The sequence below is a fragment of the Parus major genome, chromosome Z (genome assembly GCF_001522545.3).
Source record: "Parus major isolate Abel chromosome Z, Parus_major1.1, whole genome shotgun sequence".
NCBI classification, from domain to species: Eukaryota; Metazoa; Chordata; class Aves; order Passeriformes; family Paridae; genus Parus; species Parus major.
In genome coordinates, this window is record NC_031799.1 from 59,217,251 (window position 1) to 59,233,838 (window position 16,588).

The following is a 16,588-nucleotide window of genomic DNA, read 5'->3' on the forward strand; positions in this document are numbered from 1 at the left end:
ATATTAAGTATCAAATGAAAATATACATCTATAAGAAGTAATTATGGTGTTTTTTAAATGTTTTTAATATTTAATCAATTGGTCTAACATCCAGAAACTGATAACATTTTTAAATTCAAACTCACATAAATGGGACTCTCAGGTGACTACAAGTATTTTTTCACATGAACTATGTAAAGTCACAAGACACTGCAGATGTTAGGAACATGCCTATTCTTTGCCAGTTAGCTGCTTTAAAGCTGTGTATAGAGCATTTATTCTTCGTTTAGTTCACAGATACTGCTCTTAGTTTCGTACATGTTTTGATAGCAGTTATGCATATGAACCAGGTACCTTTATATTTTGATACTTCTTTCCAAGAACGAACTAAATTCATAAAAACCCATGAGGAAATAGTTTGGATTTGTGGGGGTTTTGTTTCAATAATAACAATAAAAAATAATAATAATAATAATAATAATAATAAAAAGTTATTATATAACTACTTTGAAGCTCACTATCAAAAATATTAAGGTTTTAGATAAAAATACTTCAAATATGATTCATATTTTTTGTTTTCATTTGAACAGTTGAATTGTAGAATAAGAAACCCCAAAGTATTGCATTTTGTCCTTTGTGCCTAGGAGAGCGACTGCAATTTCATATTGTAAGAACTGCCCCAGGACTGGGAAATGTTACAGTTGAATGGAAGATAGTTGGACATAACGTACAACAAAATTTTGAATGCTATTCTGGAATTCTCTTCTTTCCTGAGGTGAGTCCACAAGCAAATCTAACAGCTAAAAGAGAATATTGTAATTTGAAGTGAGATGATGAAACAAGTATGTTTTTAAAGCAGTCTTCTTTGTCTTGATATGATTAAACTTCAGGGAATTTATAGTTTTCAGTATTTTAACTTGACATTTCTTAAAGATGTTGCTCAAAATACGTATGATAGAGTAACACTACTTGTATTCTGTACACTAATGACTAATCAGTTTTGTCTATAACATTTATAGGGGATATTGAATACAACATTATATGTCCACTTGCTGGATGACCATATTCCGGAAGAAAAAGAAGAGTACCGGATCATCCTATACAACATCAAAACAGAAGGTAATGCAGAACTACAGAATGCTATATCTGCTATAACTAAAATTGCCATTTAGTGGTGTAATAGTTTTGTATGTATGCAACATATTGGAAGTGTAGGACTAAGAATATTGAAAATACTGCAAACTATGCAAAATTTGTCCACATTTTATTGAAACAGACTTGATGCTTCTGTGTATTTATGTACACATATGATACAGATGTCATAAAAAATGGATATTTTTATATTTTTAAACAATTTTTTCTACCATATTGTCTTTCTGATCTGTCTGAATTACAGGAGGTCAGAATATTTTACTCTTTCATTAAAATTATAGTGAGAAAAGAAGCATGAGACCCATCCCTTCTGAAATACCCTTTGTTAAACTGGAATTACTCTCTAAACATCAAACTAATTTGACATGGGTGGTGTTGCTGATAGGTGCCTTGACAACTTGCCTTAATAATTTGTTTACTCTTTTGATCCTTCAGGATAACCATAAATCAATACAGTTATTCTTCAAGGCAACACTTTCAGTAATTTCTTAATGGAATGATTGACATCTTGAATATAAATTTTTATAATGAATTCCTAGAAAAACTTTCTCCTTCCTTTTACAATAGAATTTCTTTAGGAAAGTTCATATTCAACATTGTCTCTTCTGGTTTTCCCATTTCTTAGTACAGTCTTGACCTCTATATTTTTTATGTGTACTATTTTTGTTGTGATTGAATATTCCTGTGCTTGTTATAGAGTGCAAAATTACATGTACAATTCACACCATCTGTAAAATTCAGTGAGCATATGTGTTTGGTTTGATTTCATTCTCAGTCTTACTGGCTGTTGTTTGTACATAGACAACAGCAGTAATGTAAGACAAAACTTTATTTACCTAACACTAGTAACTGTAGTCCATTGATTATTTTACAGGTGTTTCTCCTTCTGGTGCTGCTGTTTTGGACAGTCAAGGATATGAAGCGGTTCTGACAGTAGAAGCTAGTGATGAACCACATGGAGTACTGAATTTTGCTTCTCCATCCAGGGTAGTTTTACTTCCAGAGGAAAACAAAACAGTTCAGCTTTTTATTAACAGAGAATTTGGATCTCTAGGTCTGTATAACATCTCCAAAAAAAATTAAATTTTGTTTTCAAAATCATTAGAAAAATGAAAGCCATGACAGGGAGGCTAGAAATTCTGGAAAATCTTGGATATAGTTGATGTTTTCAGAACTTTTAGACGCATTACTGAAGATTTGGAAACTGAGTTTTAGTTAAAACTGAAGCTATTGCCTTTAATTCCACAGCAAGGGATCTGGGAGCTATGACATAGCTAGTTGGATGTTAGGGTTGTACTTTTATGTCCCACACGTTTGACTTCAATTGTTAGTGTGTCCAGAAGAAATAAAAAACATGAGAAAAGGAACCTATATGGAATTATCATTCCCACATCATCCCCTCTATAAACTGTCAGATTCTGACAGTTTAAGAATATCCCATGGAAAAAGTTGCATTGATGCCTCTGGATTCAGTTTGTGCCTCTCCTAAGAAATCTGTATTTCTTTTCAATTCAGTTTTGTTTAAAATCAAATTAAGTGGTACTAACTTCAATAATGTGCTGTGTACCAAAATATTTTTTTGGATTTGTTTCCTGACTATTTTGACTTCCACTGAGAACATACATAATCATTTTCTATTTGCATTTTTAAACTATATTGAGACCTCAGTAATAATCTCTCTTATTTTTTCTTATCTGTTTTGAGGTGAAGTGATCAGCTGAAACAAACATTCAAGATGTGGAGACATTACAAATTTGTAGAGGAAAAATTTTTTTGTTTTCCCATTTGTTTTTTAATGTCAATCAGTCTCTAGATTACCTTTTGAACACTACCTAGGAAACTATTAATTTGTTCTAAGTATCCATTGTAAATGTAAAATCTCTCAACTGAATTCGATCTTTATTTATAAAAACTAAGATTTTTTCATACCCTATGTTTATTTCGCACAGATTAAATTTCAGTTTAATTTTTCATTTTGTCTCCAGGATCACTGTCTTTAAATTTGCAATTTGACTTACACTGGCAGATTAGTGAGATATATTTTTATTATATATATAAAAAAAAAAAGTCGAGATTTTCCTTTAGTAATATATATCAGCATGTCTCCTAATTTTTATCCTCTATCAACATAAATGTCAGTCTTTCTGGGAAGGAAACTAAATTTAGAACTCTCTTTAGAGCCTTTCTTAGACATCAGTTGTTCCTGAAACACTTTACTTCCCTTGACACCAAACCTGGTATTTATAATACATTAGATGTCCCAGGTATGTAATGTAATATTTGCAGTTCACAGTACCTCAAATATATGAATACATTGGGTCCTAATGCTTTCTGAGTTCTTGCTCTTGGACAAATCATTAAAGGCTGGACTGAAAGAAATAAATCCCATTGCTTTCAGATTAGTGTTTTTATCCTCTGGTTTGTAGTTAAGCTTTTCAGTTTTTCAGTGAGCATTTGGTCTATTTTCTTTGTCTATTCTAGTGAGCATTACATAAGAAGTGAAAAAAAAAAAAGTGATTTTTATTTTGGTCATATTTTAAACAGGTGCTATCAATGTTACATATGCCACAGTTCCAGGATTGGTCTCCTTAAGTAATGAGACAGAGGGGACCTTGGCTGAACCAGGAGCTGATTATGTAGCTGTTTCTGACTCAGTGATTTTGGAAGAAGGAGAAACATCAGCTGCCATAAATGTTACTATTCTAGAGGTAAATTCTATGTCCTTTCACTGCATACTTACTTGTATGACAACTGAAAAGGAATATTGTGGAACCTGAATCTTGCAAGCTGTATTACTTGAAGCTATCAATTTTGTTGTAATTTAGAAAGACTGCTTTGGTCTTTAATGGTAAAATTACAGAAAGACAAATAATAACAGAAAACAGTCCTACTTACAATTAAATGAAATTTAACTCTCTCATTAAGACTTTATTTTCTGATATTCAGACCAATGTGATTCATTGCTTGCTACAGGCTCTTACTTTATCAGTGGTTGCTATTTCTGCTTTTAAAATTGAGCAGAAATTTATTCATGTCTCATTCACTGTCACCACAGTCTTTTCCATTAAATATAATGTCTTTCTTCATAACTAACATTTTGTGTAAAAATGTTCTATGAAAATGGAAACATAAATTAATTCTAGTGTTGCTATAGGGTTAGAGACTTCTAGTGTGTTGCTTTTTTGGCAAATTCTGTGATTTTTTATTAAAGAAAATGAAAGAGAATATACTGGATTTGTGTTTTGTAGGATGATGTACCAGAAGTGCAAGAATTCTTCTTGGTTAATTTAACTTCAGTGGAACTTGTTATGAACCATTCAACTTCCTCCCCACCTAGACTTGGTAAAACAACTTACAAACAATTATGTTCAATTTTATTTTTATATCAGTTGAACGCACATTATATTACTCTGCCATATCATTATTGCACTTACCACTTCCCAAATAAGCCAAAATGAGACAGAGTATTCTGCAAGAAACATTGTAGAACATCAAACATAGTTTTTATTACACTGGTTTCTTACTTTTCAAAGCTTGGTAGAAATTATTAGACAATTTTCATAGAGGAGTTATTTAATAATTGTTGGAGAACACAGTTATCTGAAAAGTTGCATAGGCAATGTGTTAATGAGATTTTAATTTCCAAGTAAATGATAGAAACAAATATTTACAGAGAATTCCTTCAAATAGTTTCTTTGCTCACTCTTTCAAAAGTATCTTTTTATTACTCTATCAGATTTAGGAGTCATGATCTACTCTATTGCTACTCTTCCTACAGAACTTCATTAATTGTTTGCTTATTTAGGTCTTCATTCTACTGCTGAGCTCAGTAGCATAGCTGCCACTGGCTTTAAAGATGGTTGGGTTATCCTGTGGCACCAGTGACTAATTACACTGATTATTTCTAACTTCTTCTATGATCTCTTTTTCCCTTTCTTTGCATGCGTATTGCAGTGACAGAGTTAATTCGTTACAGACTGAAAGGTAACTTGCAAGACTGATTGCTGATGTGTAAATACCAAGCTGTTATTAGTCAAGTCTAAAATTTAAAACATAAGAAGAGTAACATGTACTTACATTATCAGTAAAGTAAAACCACTGATTTACTTTTTTCTGAGTGCAATATAATCTTACCTTTTGCCATAAGTCGTTAGCAGTCTGAGTCATGATTGCTTGATGCTGATGTACATAGGATGATAACAGTTTTAATCCATGAGGCAAAAGTTTGTCCTCATTATAAAATGTCACAATTAATTCTGTTTTCAGACTATATGCTAATCTTGTTTTCCCTTTTTGTGTATTTCCTTTGTTGGTGTAATACATTTGTTTAGGATTTAGCAATGCCATACCCCATAGAAAATCCTTAATGTAATTCTAGGTGTCTAATATCAAAGGTGATGGGTGTTCTGCACATAATATTGACTTTCAGTTAATCATACCTGTCTGGAATACATAATAAATTCTGTCCCTGTCCTGTGCATGCAGTATGTGGTGTAGGTCTGGGATGTCAGTGACATACAGTTAAACACATGGAATTTCAGTGACCTTTATTTCTGATCTGAGACTGCATGGATATGGAGCAGAAAGAGCAAACATCAGGACAATGAACATGTTTTCTTCATGCTCCTCTTGCTCCATCCCATCATCTAGAAAAGGTGGAAGAAAAGGACCAACTCTAATACAAAAGTGCAAAACATTACAAGAAGGAAAAATGATCAATACTTGAGAATGATGAAAGAAAAATGAATAAACTTAATGGATAGAAGAAAGACTTAAGATGGGGTAAAATGGCAGAAGGCCATCAGGAGAGGGGAAGGAATTCAGATATGAAATAAGACATCTGATGTTGAAAGCAAAGTATTATAGATCTTGAGTGAGTTGATTAGACTGTGACATGATGAGGGTCATGTTAGGGAGCTGAAGGGTCTATATGCACTATCCCTATGGATTTCTAAAACTTTGTCTTAAAAGCTGTCTGTGTAGAGGTGCTACAGCTGCTGCTAGTGTTTATCACTATCTCATAGTGTCAGGTTTGGATTCATGGCAGTGATCTTCTATTCAGTTTTATCTGATTTAATAGGAATCTCTCTGATGGATCTAAAATAGTATATTTACTACAGCTTTAGGGGAGTAATTTTTTTTCTGTAGAAATTGTCAGTCTTCATTTATTTTTCAATTTTTATTGAAAGTTAATTTACGTAAATTGACATAGTCATGTGATGTTATTTAAACAAAATAAGGCATTATTTTCTCAGAAGAATCAAGTTCTGACTGTCAAGTTCTGGTCCCTGAAATTAGTGGAAGTTAATTGCTGGCATTAATCTATTGCTTAGTGTTTTCACAGGGCAATACATGCAATAATCTTACAGAGTTATTGCGAAGACATGTTTTTCTGTAGCAATAGAATAGTACAATACATAAACTAACTAAAAAGAAATTATTTTTTTTTATAGGAGAATCTGTGGTGTGTGCCATTAAGATTTATTATCAGGCATTGAAACATGAACATGAAATGATATATACTGGATTTATTTTTTTTTTTCCACTCATTTTCCCTCCCATGTTCAGAATGTCACAGTCTGTAAAAGATTAAATGTCATCATAATAAAAGTATACAATGAATAAGACTTGATGAATTGAGACTTAATGAAAAATCTTGCTTTTGTCATTTTCTAATTTTTCTGTGCTGTGGGTTTTCTTCAATTTTTTTTTTTTTTTTTTTAATATATTAAATGTAACGGTGGTAATTTAAGCCACTGTGCTGCAGTTCTAATAGGAAGCTAGTAAGGACAGATTTTCAAGGCTTTCCAAGTATCCTGTCCACTTCATATTCTCCTCCACATTTTGGAAATGGAAAATTATGTATTTCTTCTACAAAATTAGCAAAGATATAAAGAAATGCTAATGTAATACTTGAAAATAATGAAAATTAACTCTATTGTTCTTACATGTCCTTCTCTTTTCCTTTTTAGATGTGGAAGGTTTAGCTTCTCAAATTGTTATTGATGCTAATGATGGAGTAAGTGGAGTAGTTGAATGGGAAAGTACCAAGTAAGTCTTGTCACCTTGAAGAACTTCCTATGGGAGTTAATGATTAGTGTTGCCCAATTATTTTCATTTTCAGTTAACAGTAAAACTCCTATTTACAATAGGAAGAGATGTTTGAGATGACAACACGTCATTCAGTTCAGTGGAACAGGAAAGATAATTCCCACACTAGAAACCAGCATTTACATTATGTTTACTCAGAAACGTCATGCTACCATGTATTTATTTTCACTATCCTCCTTTGGTATTGTAAACTCCCATCACTCTCTCAAGCCTCCATCCAGTGCCCAAGCCTTTACATCCATGTAAGCATGCACATTGGCATCTCCCACATATTTTCTCTGATTTCCAGGAGCTAGGAAGAAGGCATCCATGCTTGTAGATAGGCTTAATCCCTAATAAGTAGGGGAAAAAGATCCTATAGTTCAATTTCATTTTGATATGAAAAAAAAAAGTGTAATGGTTGCATTACAAAAGTGGTAATAATACTTTACTGTAACAGTGCCTTTTTCTTAAAAGGTAGAGGGGATGATTTTAAGTGAAAATATAACAATTATCTACCATCTTATTAAAATAATTAAAATTTAATAATAATTACCATTATTATTAAAAGAACATGCTCAGTGAGCACTGAGAATTTGTCTTGGTTTTTGTTTTAGTTTTGAAGTTAATGAATCTCATGGGAATCTGACCATAATGGCATACCGAAACAAAGGATCTTATGGCAATGTGTCTGTGTTTTTTTATGCCCAAAATTTGGAAGCACAGCTGGGTTTGGATTTTAATGTGATCCCAAGGGTAAGAAACAAATTTTAAATGTAGTAGTTTTAATTTCTTCAATTTCCTCAAAAGAACATCTTATTTACTCTGCAGAATGGTCACTAGTACAGCTAGATTTCACAACCTGTTTCAGTTGCTCTGATCATCTAAATAGTGAGATAGATGTAGTCATCTTATTTTAATCTTTCTTTCTTTTTTAGTACTGAAGCATTTTTAAATATAAGACACATTGTAAACTTTCCAACATCTGTTTCAAATATAATTTTGCTTAGACAAGAGCATATAAGATGTAAGTTTCAATATTTTTTGCAACAGAACTTTCAAAGTGAATTGCTCTTGCTTGTCATCACTCTGCACTGTGCTAAACTATTTAACTGTTTTGCTTCTTTTTCAATCAATTTATAAGGGACATAGAAATTACTCCTCTTCTTGCCTGTTCTTTCCTCCCTGTTTAAGGCAGTTCTGCTTTACCTTAGTTTAAAATTCCCGTGTGTATTATCAGCTACTGAATATTCAATGCTTTCTGTGTTTCAATGCTAGACTCTTTTTTTTGCTGATGGAGAAAGGAATAAATCTGTTGTTGTTGCGATTTGTGATGATGATATTCCTGAAGGTGTTGAGAAGTTCCAGTTAATTCTAACAAATCCCTCATTTGGCCTGGAATTAGGGGAGAACACAACAGGTAAAACTTAGTTTTGATGTTCTCATTCTTCAGAATTGTCACTTTAATTTCATTCTTCTGAATAATCATGTTTTAGAAAACAACAGTGTGCTCCTATGGTAAACTGTTAAACAAATTTGGAAAGTTCTTAAACATTCCTGTGAAAAGTGTAAAACTAACAAAATAATATGCAAAATAAGGAACCAGAAAATGCAAAAGCTGGATGCTTTAATAAGAGAGTCTAGATTCTTCCTTTCTATAAATCTTCCTGGGTAAAGCAAAATTCTTACATATTCTGTTAAGTAATATAAAAACATAAAAGCGATATACATATATAAAAGAAAGAATGGGTTTATGTATTTATTTATTTGTATATGTATATAATTATATTTCACTATGTTAATTAAAGCATATTTCTATTATTTATTTCTCAAAAGCCACAATTACTATACTTGCCAATGATGATGGACATGGAGTTTTATCATTCAATAACAGTGATCACTTCTTTCTAAGAGAGCAAACAGCTCTCCATCTGATGGAAAGTGTTGCAGTATTAAATATTATTAGAGAACCTCCTCAGGGAATATTTGGAACAGTGTCTGTTCAATATCTTGTAAGTGAAATTAATTCTTCTGAGCCATCAGTGGATTTGACCCCTTCTCAAGGATACATTGTTCTGGAAGAGGGAGTCAGATTTAAGGTAATATGATAATTATAATGCAAAAAGTGAAGGCTTTTTTAAAAATTATTTGGAAGATTTCAGCAATGTTTGTGTTTTTCATGTATTAATTTTTTTTCTTTTCCAGTTTAGCAGGTCTGTAGGGAGAAGTAGGGAGTAAAAGACTTCTCAGTACAGTCTTTAAATATGTTTATTGCAGAAATAAATAGACATCTAAAGCGTTGTAGTTCCTGATTATTTTAGTAATCTGTCATTCCTAAATAATTTTTCTAAGGCAAAGCTACATTTACTACTGCAATTTTTACCTCTTTTGTAATGGGGAGAGTGACAGAGAAAACACCTACTTCTTTCTAGACAGTTCTCTGCTGATTTGAGACCACCTTGAGACAATCCTATTCTTATCCATCATGGTGCAGTAGAGGAAATAAAGCATCAAGAAAAGTATATTTTAAATATTCCTCTATTGCCTTTTTTTCCTACTTTGCTCCCAGTACCAGAAGTGTAACTACGCTGTAGCCCATGAGATAGTTCAGTTGACAACTAAAGTAAAGCAAGCCCAACTTGACTGAGCTTCATTAGGGGATCAGTTAGCTGTATGGGGACTATGAATTACCAAGGAATATGAGGAATAAGCACAAAACATGAAAAAAGGATCAAAACCTGCTACATTTCAGAGGAAAGAGGGGGAAGGAAAAATAAAAAGAAAGTGGATATGGTCACGTTAGTGTTGCACTAATGGAGGTCACCAGAGGACCTTTAGAACCCCAGCCTGAACATGCCTTTCTCCTGCCTTCTCCTGTTTCAAGAGCTGCTGTTGTGCCTCCATGCTGTCCAGAGCTGTACAGAGAAAGAATAGAAACTGCAGCATGGCCTGAATAGCATTGTCATTGTTAGCTGTCAAGTCTCAGCAGCTTTCTGTGCTTGTTTTCAGACACTGCATATTTCTGCAATCCTGGATGAAGAACCAGAATTGGATGAGCACTTTATTGTCACCCTGTTCAATCCGACTGGAGGAGCCAGACTAGGCACCAGAGTTCAAACTATGATTACAATATTACAGAACCAGGCTCCACTGGGGCTTTTCAGCATCTACCCAGTTACAAATAGGTACTGAACCCTCATTCAATTAAAAAGAAGTTTTTCATATTCCATAGAGATGGTTTCCCTTTATAAAAAATTAGTACTCAAGTTGTAAAATTTATGATATTAAAAAGTAGACTATTTGTCAAACACTATCACCGTTGTACAGAAGAACAGAAAAACCTAAAATGGACTATTCACCATTAGAAGCATTGATTTCTCTGTGCATTTTTTCTTTCAACAGTACTTCATCGGTCCCCAAACATTTCACTAATAGTAATCAATATTAGGAATTCCCAGTGTCCTGGGAATCAGAAATTTTCTAATTTACCTATTTATTTAAGCTTGTGTAGGATACACCCTCACCCAGGTCTGTTTTTCAAAACCAAATGAGCCGTCTTGTACAAGCTCAACAAGTCGCCCCTGGGAATCTCATGAGGTTTAACAAGACCAAGTGCAAGGTGCTGCACCTGGGTCAGAGCACCCCAGTGCAGGCTAGGGATGAACAGATTGAGAGCTGCCCTGCCCCCAAGGACACAGGGGTGCTGGTGAGGGGCTGGACATGGGCCAGCCATGGGATCTCCCATCCCAGAAAGCCAAACGTGTCCTGGGCTGCATCCAAAGCCCCGTGGGCAGCAGGGGAGGGAGGGGGGTCAGACCCTCTGTGCCTTTCTGGCGAGTGTGCTTGTGCAGAGCTGGCTCCAGCCCTGGGGTCCTCAGCACAGGAAGGACATGGAGCTGTTGTGGCAAGACCAGAGGAGGCCACTCAGTTCATCAGAGGGATGGAGAACCTCTGCTCTGAGGAAATGCTGAGAGAATTGGGATTGTTCAGCCAGGAGAATAGGCGGCTTTGGGCTGATCCCATTGCAGCTTTGCAGCACCTAAAGGAAACCTGTCCAAAAGTTGGAGAGGGACTTTTGGCAAGGGCATGTAGTGACAAGACATGAAGGAATGGCTTAAAGCTGAAAGACAGAAGGTTTAGATTAGATATCAGGAAGAAATTCCTTACTGTGAGAGTAGTGAGGCTCTGGGAAGAGAAGGTTGTGGATTCCACATCCCTGGAGATTCAGGTTCAATGGAGCTCTGAGCAACTTGGTATAGTGGAGGATGTCTCTACTTATGTCAAGAGCATTGGAACAAGATGATTTTTAAGACTCTTTGCAACCCAAACCATTCTATGATCATACGAGTCTATGATACTGAGTGATGTTTTCAGAAATAATTCAGCTTTACCCATATAGATAGTGTGTTAAATTTCAGGCTAATTTAAGATTTTTTTTTAATTTCCCATGGTTTTGTCAAAGTATTGTGTGAAGAAACATTAGGCAACCTTAATTTGTATTAGTCCATCACAGAACAAACCTAGTATTTTCTTTGAATTGCATTTTCTGTGCTGAAAGAGTAAAGTAAGAATCCTATTTTTATACTATAATTTCTATATCATTTATAATAATAATTTTATATAATTTCTATTTTTATACTATAATATAATATTTCTTAAAATTTATTTTCACAATTCTCAAATTTAGGACAAATATCTTCACAATTGAAGAAGCGAACACTACAATTTATCTGAAAGTTTCACGGAGTAATGGGCTCAACGTGTCTGTGAGTGTTGAGTGGGAGACATTGTCGGATACTGCATTTGGCATCAGTACGTTCACTTTATTGAGATCATCCGTTGCTATTTTCAGAGTGGAGATAGCTACAGAGTAACAAAATATACAGGAAATATATCTTTGAAATGAAAATTCACCTGTAATACTTTAGTGATATCAAAATTCATTAGAGAAAAGATCTTTGCTGCTTAAGAGTCAGCTTGTCATCCGCCACTGCTACCAGTGTTTCAGCAATCTCTATGGCTCTTCATGTTGCTTATACATTTTCACAAGACCTTTGCTTTATAAAACCTGTTCTTTACTACCTGTAGTTCTGGACTTTTCTAACATAATATAAAAGGCACCCTTTTCTCTATGTGTTGAATGAATAGGCAGTCTAAGAATCTTAGTGCCATGACTACTTCTTGTGATGACAGACAATGAGGATAAATACCTTTTTAGTTTTTTTTGTCACTTTTTTATTTCTTCCTATCTAGTTAATTTTCTCAAATTCCAAACTGAGTCACTCTGAATCACATTTAAGTTCCCTATGCATCTCCCACAAGTAATAGTAATACATGAGAAATTAATTTGTTGTTTAACTCCCAGTACAACCTCAGTGCTGTACCATTTCCATGTATTTACATGCACTTATTCTAACTATTTAGAGACAACTGAGAATATAGTTTAGGCATTTAGAGCATGATGCTAAGAATGTCAAGATTGTGGGTTTGACCATTGTATGAGTCATTCACTTAAGAGCTGGACATGATAATCCTTGTGAATCCCTTTCAACTCAGAATATTCTGTGATTTCTAATACTAGATTTGGTTTTAGCAAATAAATAATGAAAATGGTGCTGTAAAAAACCTTTAATTATCTGTAAAGATAAATACTTTTTTTCTATTGCAGGGGGTAGTATGAATGTTCTGTCTGTTTTGCAAAGCTTTGTGGAAGAGTCGGCAGCTAGCTGGTGTTTCTTTCCATCGGACGAAATCCTGTATGGTGTGCTGTTGCGTTCGCCTCCAGCTGTGTTTTCTACTCTCTACCAGTGGAAAGGAGTTTTTGTTGCCATTGAGGTAAATGCTTGCTTACAGATACCAACCATGCTTCTTAATAAAACCTTGACATTTCAATTCTACATTTTTGTTCCTCTCTCAGAATTTCACTATGTGGAATCCTAAAAGCTGTGTGTCTTTCCAAATCCATACCTCTCCCTACCTTGTGATTACTCATGGAGGTAGCAGTCATGGAGCTTCCAACAGTAGTGTGTATGCATTCATGCCTGGACGCAAACTATTGAAGGTAAATCTGTTTTACTTACAAAATCATTAAATAATAGGGTTAGAAAGGACTTTGTGAGGCCCTTCTGTCTAGCCATGTCTTGTTTTGGGAAACAAGCGTTGTGGTGAAAAAGCTCTGTTCTCAGCTAGTTTGGCAACTGAGCACTCTGCATGAGTCAGTGATGTTAGTTACTGTCCTCATTTAGGCCAGAATGGGGTTAATTTTGCACTAGCCATGAGGGGACATGGCTGGAACCCAGAGGTTATTCTATTCCACCTCATGTCATTTGCTGGGCACAGAGGGAAAGGGCCCTCCTGGGGGATGGGGTAGTGTGGGCATGGTTCATATATTGACAGGCTGTGTGTAGTGAGCATTTTCACACGTGAATCTTTGCCTCTCTTGGACCCTCTACCACTATTATTGTTGTTTTCACTGTTCATTTTCTCATCTTGTTCCTGTTTTTGGTAAGTTGTCCTTATCTCAGCCTTTGATTTTCACCTTTTGTGCTTCCAATTCTCTTCTCCATCCCACTGCAGAGGGAAAGGAAGAGGCAGAATTTGGAGGGTTTCAATGGGAACACTAAATTGAGAAATACCATTCCTAAACCATGACAGTTATTACAGCTTGTTGTCTACTGATTTTTATAGTCATACTTTGAGGGTGAGATATAATGCTTGGAAATTGTAGAGCAATTAAGTCATAGAGAATTTTCTGAAAAATGTATAAGTAATATCAATTTTGTAAAATCATCCCACGTATATTTTTTAATTAAAAATTACATCTATGACAATTTTTGTACATTATTTTACATATGTTTTATATGCAATTTTACAGTTTTTTAAAAAATGTGTGTGTGTGTGTGTATGTATAAACTTGAACTGACTTCCAAATACCATTTTGGCCACATTTTCCTTGTAGCTACAGACCCTGTCTATTATGGATACCACACTTGTCAAACATTTTGCTGCAGATGAAGAAAACTATTTGGTTTTTGTGAGTGATACCACCAGTTTCAGTTCCATACAGGTTAGAATACACTTACCTTCCATGGCTTTGATGTAGGTAGTTTGGTTAGTTTTCAGTTTGAAATAGGAAGGAAATATAGAACTATAGAAACTTAGTATATATTCCTGAAAAATTAGTTGTGTTTCTGTTACAGATTTGTAAGACATAAAATTCTAGACTTGTTTAAATGTTAACAACACTCCTTGCATTAATATGTAATTTTGACTTGGTTTGATTATATTGCTACTGTCATTTCTGTTTTGAAATCCATTACATTCAAGAGCTATAGGAATAGAAATAGCTTCTGACCATAAACCTGTTCATCTGAAGAACAGGCACAGGTACCTGCAGTAAGGTAGTTACTTACCGCTGCTTATCGGTGTGCTTCCACCATAATGTAGGATCCACCACAGAAATGAGGAAATCAGCTTTTTATAAGTATTTCAAGTTTTTAATGAAATCACTTAATTTATTTTTTCTTAGTGCTTGTTATAAAATATATAATACAATATATTTTATATTTTTACAGGTTTTCCAGTGGAATAAAAATGTATTTGTGCTGCATCATCAACTTCCACTTTACAGAGCTCTGAACATTGCCTTGTTTCCTCGAGGAGGCATTATGTACTTAGTAGTTTCTTTGTCTAATACCAGCCAGAATGTGCTCTTGTACCAGTGGCTGAATAATGAGTTTAGGAATCTTCATCAGTTACCAGTAAAAGAAATAAAACATATGGAGGCCTGGACTTTTGGATCTGATATATATTTAATTGTTGCAAAAGGTATTTAAGAGAAAACAAACACTGAGTTTGCTAAGTATGTGCTGACTTGTTTGGTAGCAAAGGCATTTGGAGTTAGAAATTAAAATATTACTGGAGGGTGACAATTTGCTGAAAAGCTTCTTATCAAAGTAATCTGTGTTTTGTCCTTCAGAAAATGAAAGCATTGTGTTTGTTCTCAAATATTTATGAAACTAATGAAATATTTTCCCAAGAATAGGAAATAATAACTCCATTCATCTTGCTACTAATTGCAGCTTTTCTAAGCTTTTCTGAGCTTTCTTATATGCAAAGATCATTCAAAGTTCATTTTTATTACAAGTATGACACTTTAAACATTGCTTTATATCTGCATCCCTATGACTATTTTGAAGTGTGTATTGCAGTCCATAGATTTCTTTGCACTTGACTGTTGTATGCTGGGGTTTTTAGTGTTCTCATATGTGAATGTGTGCAGAAAAGCCCTTAAATGATGACATGGAATAAATCATCTAATGTGATATCATGCTATGAAGTTATGCAAGTAAAAAGGAAGATACAATCACCGGCCACTTAGTAATTAAAGCTGCCAGTCTCTGCCTTTGACTGGCCACCAGTGTGTGATTTAATTAACAGGTAGCAATATAATGTAGGGTTTGTCTTTTTCTCCTTCGTAGAAACTGGAAATTCTGAAATTCTCGTCTGGGAGACAGGACAGTCTACCTTCAGACACTTTCAGTCTCTTCCAGTCTCTGTTGTAAGAAATATCCATGTTTTCATGCCTCCTTCAGGTTTAGGTAAGATTTTATTTATAGTATTGGAATAGAAGAAATATATGCATTCAATTTTCATATTATTTCTCAGATTTTAAGAGATACTTTAACAATTGTGCTTCCAAGGACATTTCTGGTATTACAAGAACTTTTAAGTGTATCACTGAGAATTTCTTTTTTTCTCTTCCTTTCTCAATTTAGTTCACATCCTCATCTCTGGTAAGGACACAACAACACTGTATTCCTGGAACTCAGAAGGGAACCAGTTCTCTCTGACACTGGAAGCCCCCTATGCAGATCATATCACTTCCACTACTGCAAGGTCTCTGAACTCCAGCAAGACCTTGATTGCTCTTTCTATAGACTCCAGCTCCCAGATTTATGAGCTGACAGCTATCTCCAACCAGTCAGACTTTATACCTAGGTAGGTTTTTTGGTTTATCTGCTAGCTCTTTCATTCCTTTTTCTGGGATAATCTTTTTATTACAGTGGAGAACATTATAGATACCTCTGTGTGTTGTGTTTATTAACACTAGGGAGAATTTTTCACTGGTAGCCTTAGGATAACCTGAAGTCAAACTTCCCACAATTTGCTTTAAAGAATGGAATAAAACGACTTGCAGTTAAACTTGAGATTAAAGGTTTTATTTAAGATAAATTAAATTGCATTACATTTAAAAGAAATATCAGTTACTATATGTTCTATTGTAATTAAGAAAAAAAAAACAAACCAAACTGTACTAGTTTGAAATCAAACCAGTGAGAGATCGCAAGTCAGAATTATAATTTAA

The 16,588-nt window shown here is 34.3% G+C and overlaps 1 protein-coding gene across 10 annotated transcripts in view; it reads left to right on the forward strand.

Annotated features, from left to right (window-relative positions):
- ADGRV1 (adhesion G protein-coupled receptor V1) overlaps nt 1-16,588 on the forward strand; it is a 284,918-nt gene that overhangs the window by 76,431 nt on the left and 191,899 nt on the right. For 8 of the 10 annotated variants that reach the window (XM_019005248.2, XM_015652741.3, XM_019005246.2 and 5 more), the window contains 18 exons: nt 624-754; nt 999-1,098; nt 2,006-2,185; nt 3,676-3,839; nt 4,380-4,473; nt 5,086-5,115; nt 7,104-7,182; nt 7,839-7,977; nt 8,500-8,641; nt 9,058-9,320; nt 10,231-10,406; nt 11,909-12,033; nt 12,890-13,056; nt 13,139-13,282; nt 14,180-14,287; nt 14,796-15,048; nt 15,702-15,821; nt 15,999-16,221. In XM_019005248.2, coding sequence (XP_018860793.1) covers nt 624-754; nt 999-1,098; nt 2,006-2,185; nt 3,676-3,839; nt 4,380-4,473; nt 5,086-5,115; nt 7,104-7,182; nt 7,839-7,977; nt 8,500-8,641; nt 9,058-9,320; nt 10,231-10,406; nt 11,909-12,033; nt 12,890-13,056; nt 13,139-13,282; nt 14,180-14,287; nt 14,796-15,048; nt 15,702-15,821; nt 15,999-16,221 — 2,638 coding nt within the window. The remainder of the gene's footprint in view (nt 1-623; nt 755-998; nt 1,099-2,005; nt 2,186-3,675; nt 3,840-4,379; nt 4,474-5,085; nt 5,116-7,103; nt 7,183-7,838; nt 7,978-8,499; nt 8,642-9,057; nt 9,321-10,230; nt 10,407-11,908; nt 12,034-12,889; nt 13,057-13,138; nt 13,283-14,179; nt 14,288-14,795; nt 15,049-15,701; nt 15,822-15,998; nt 16,222-16,588) is intronic. The other 2 variants (XM_019005242.2, XM_019005244.2) reach the window with 1 other exon arrangement.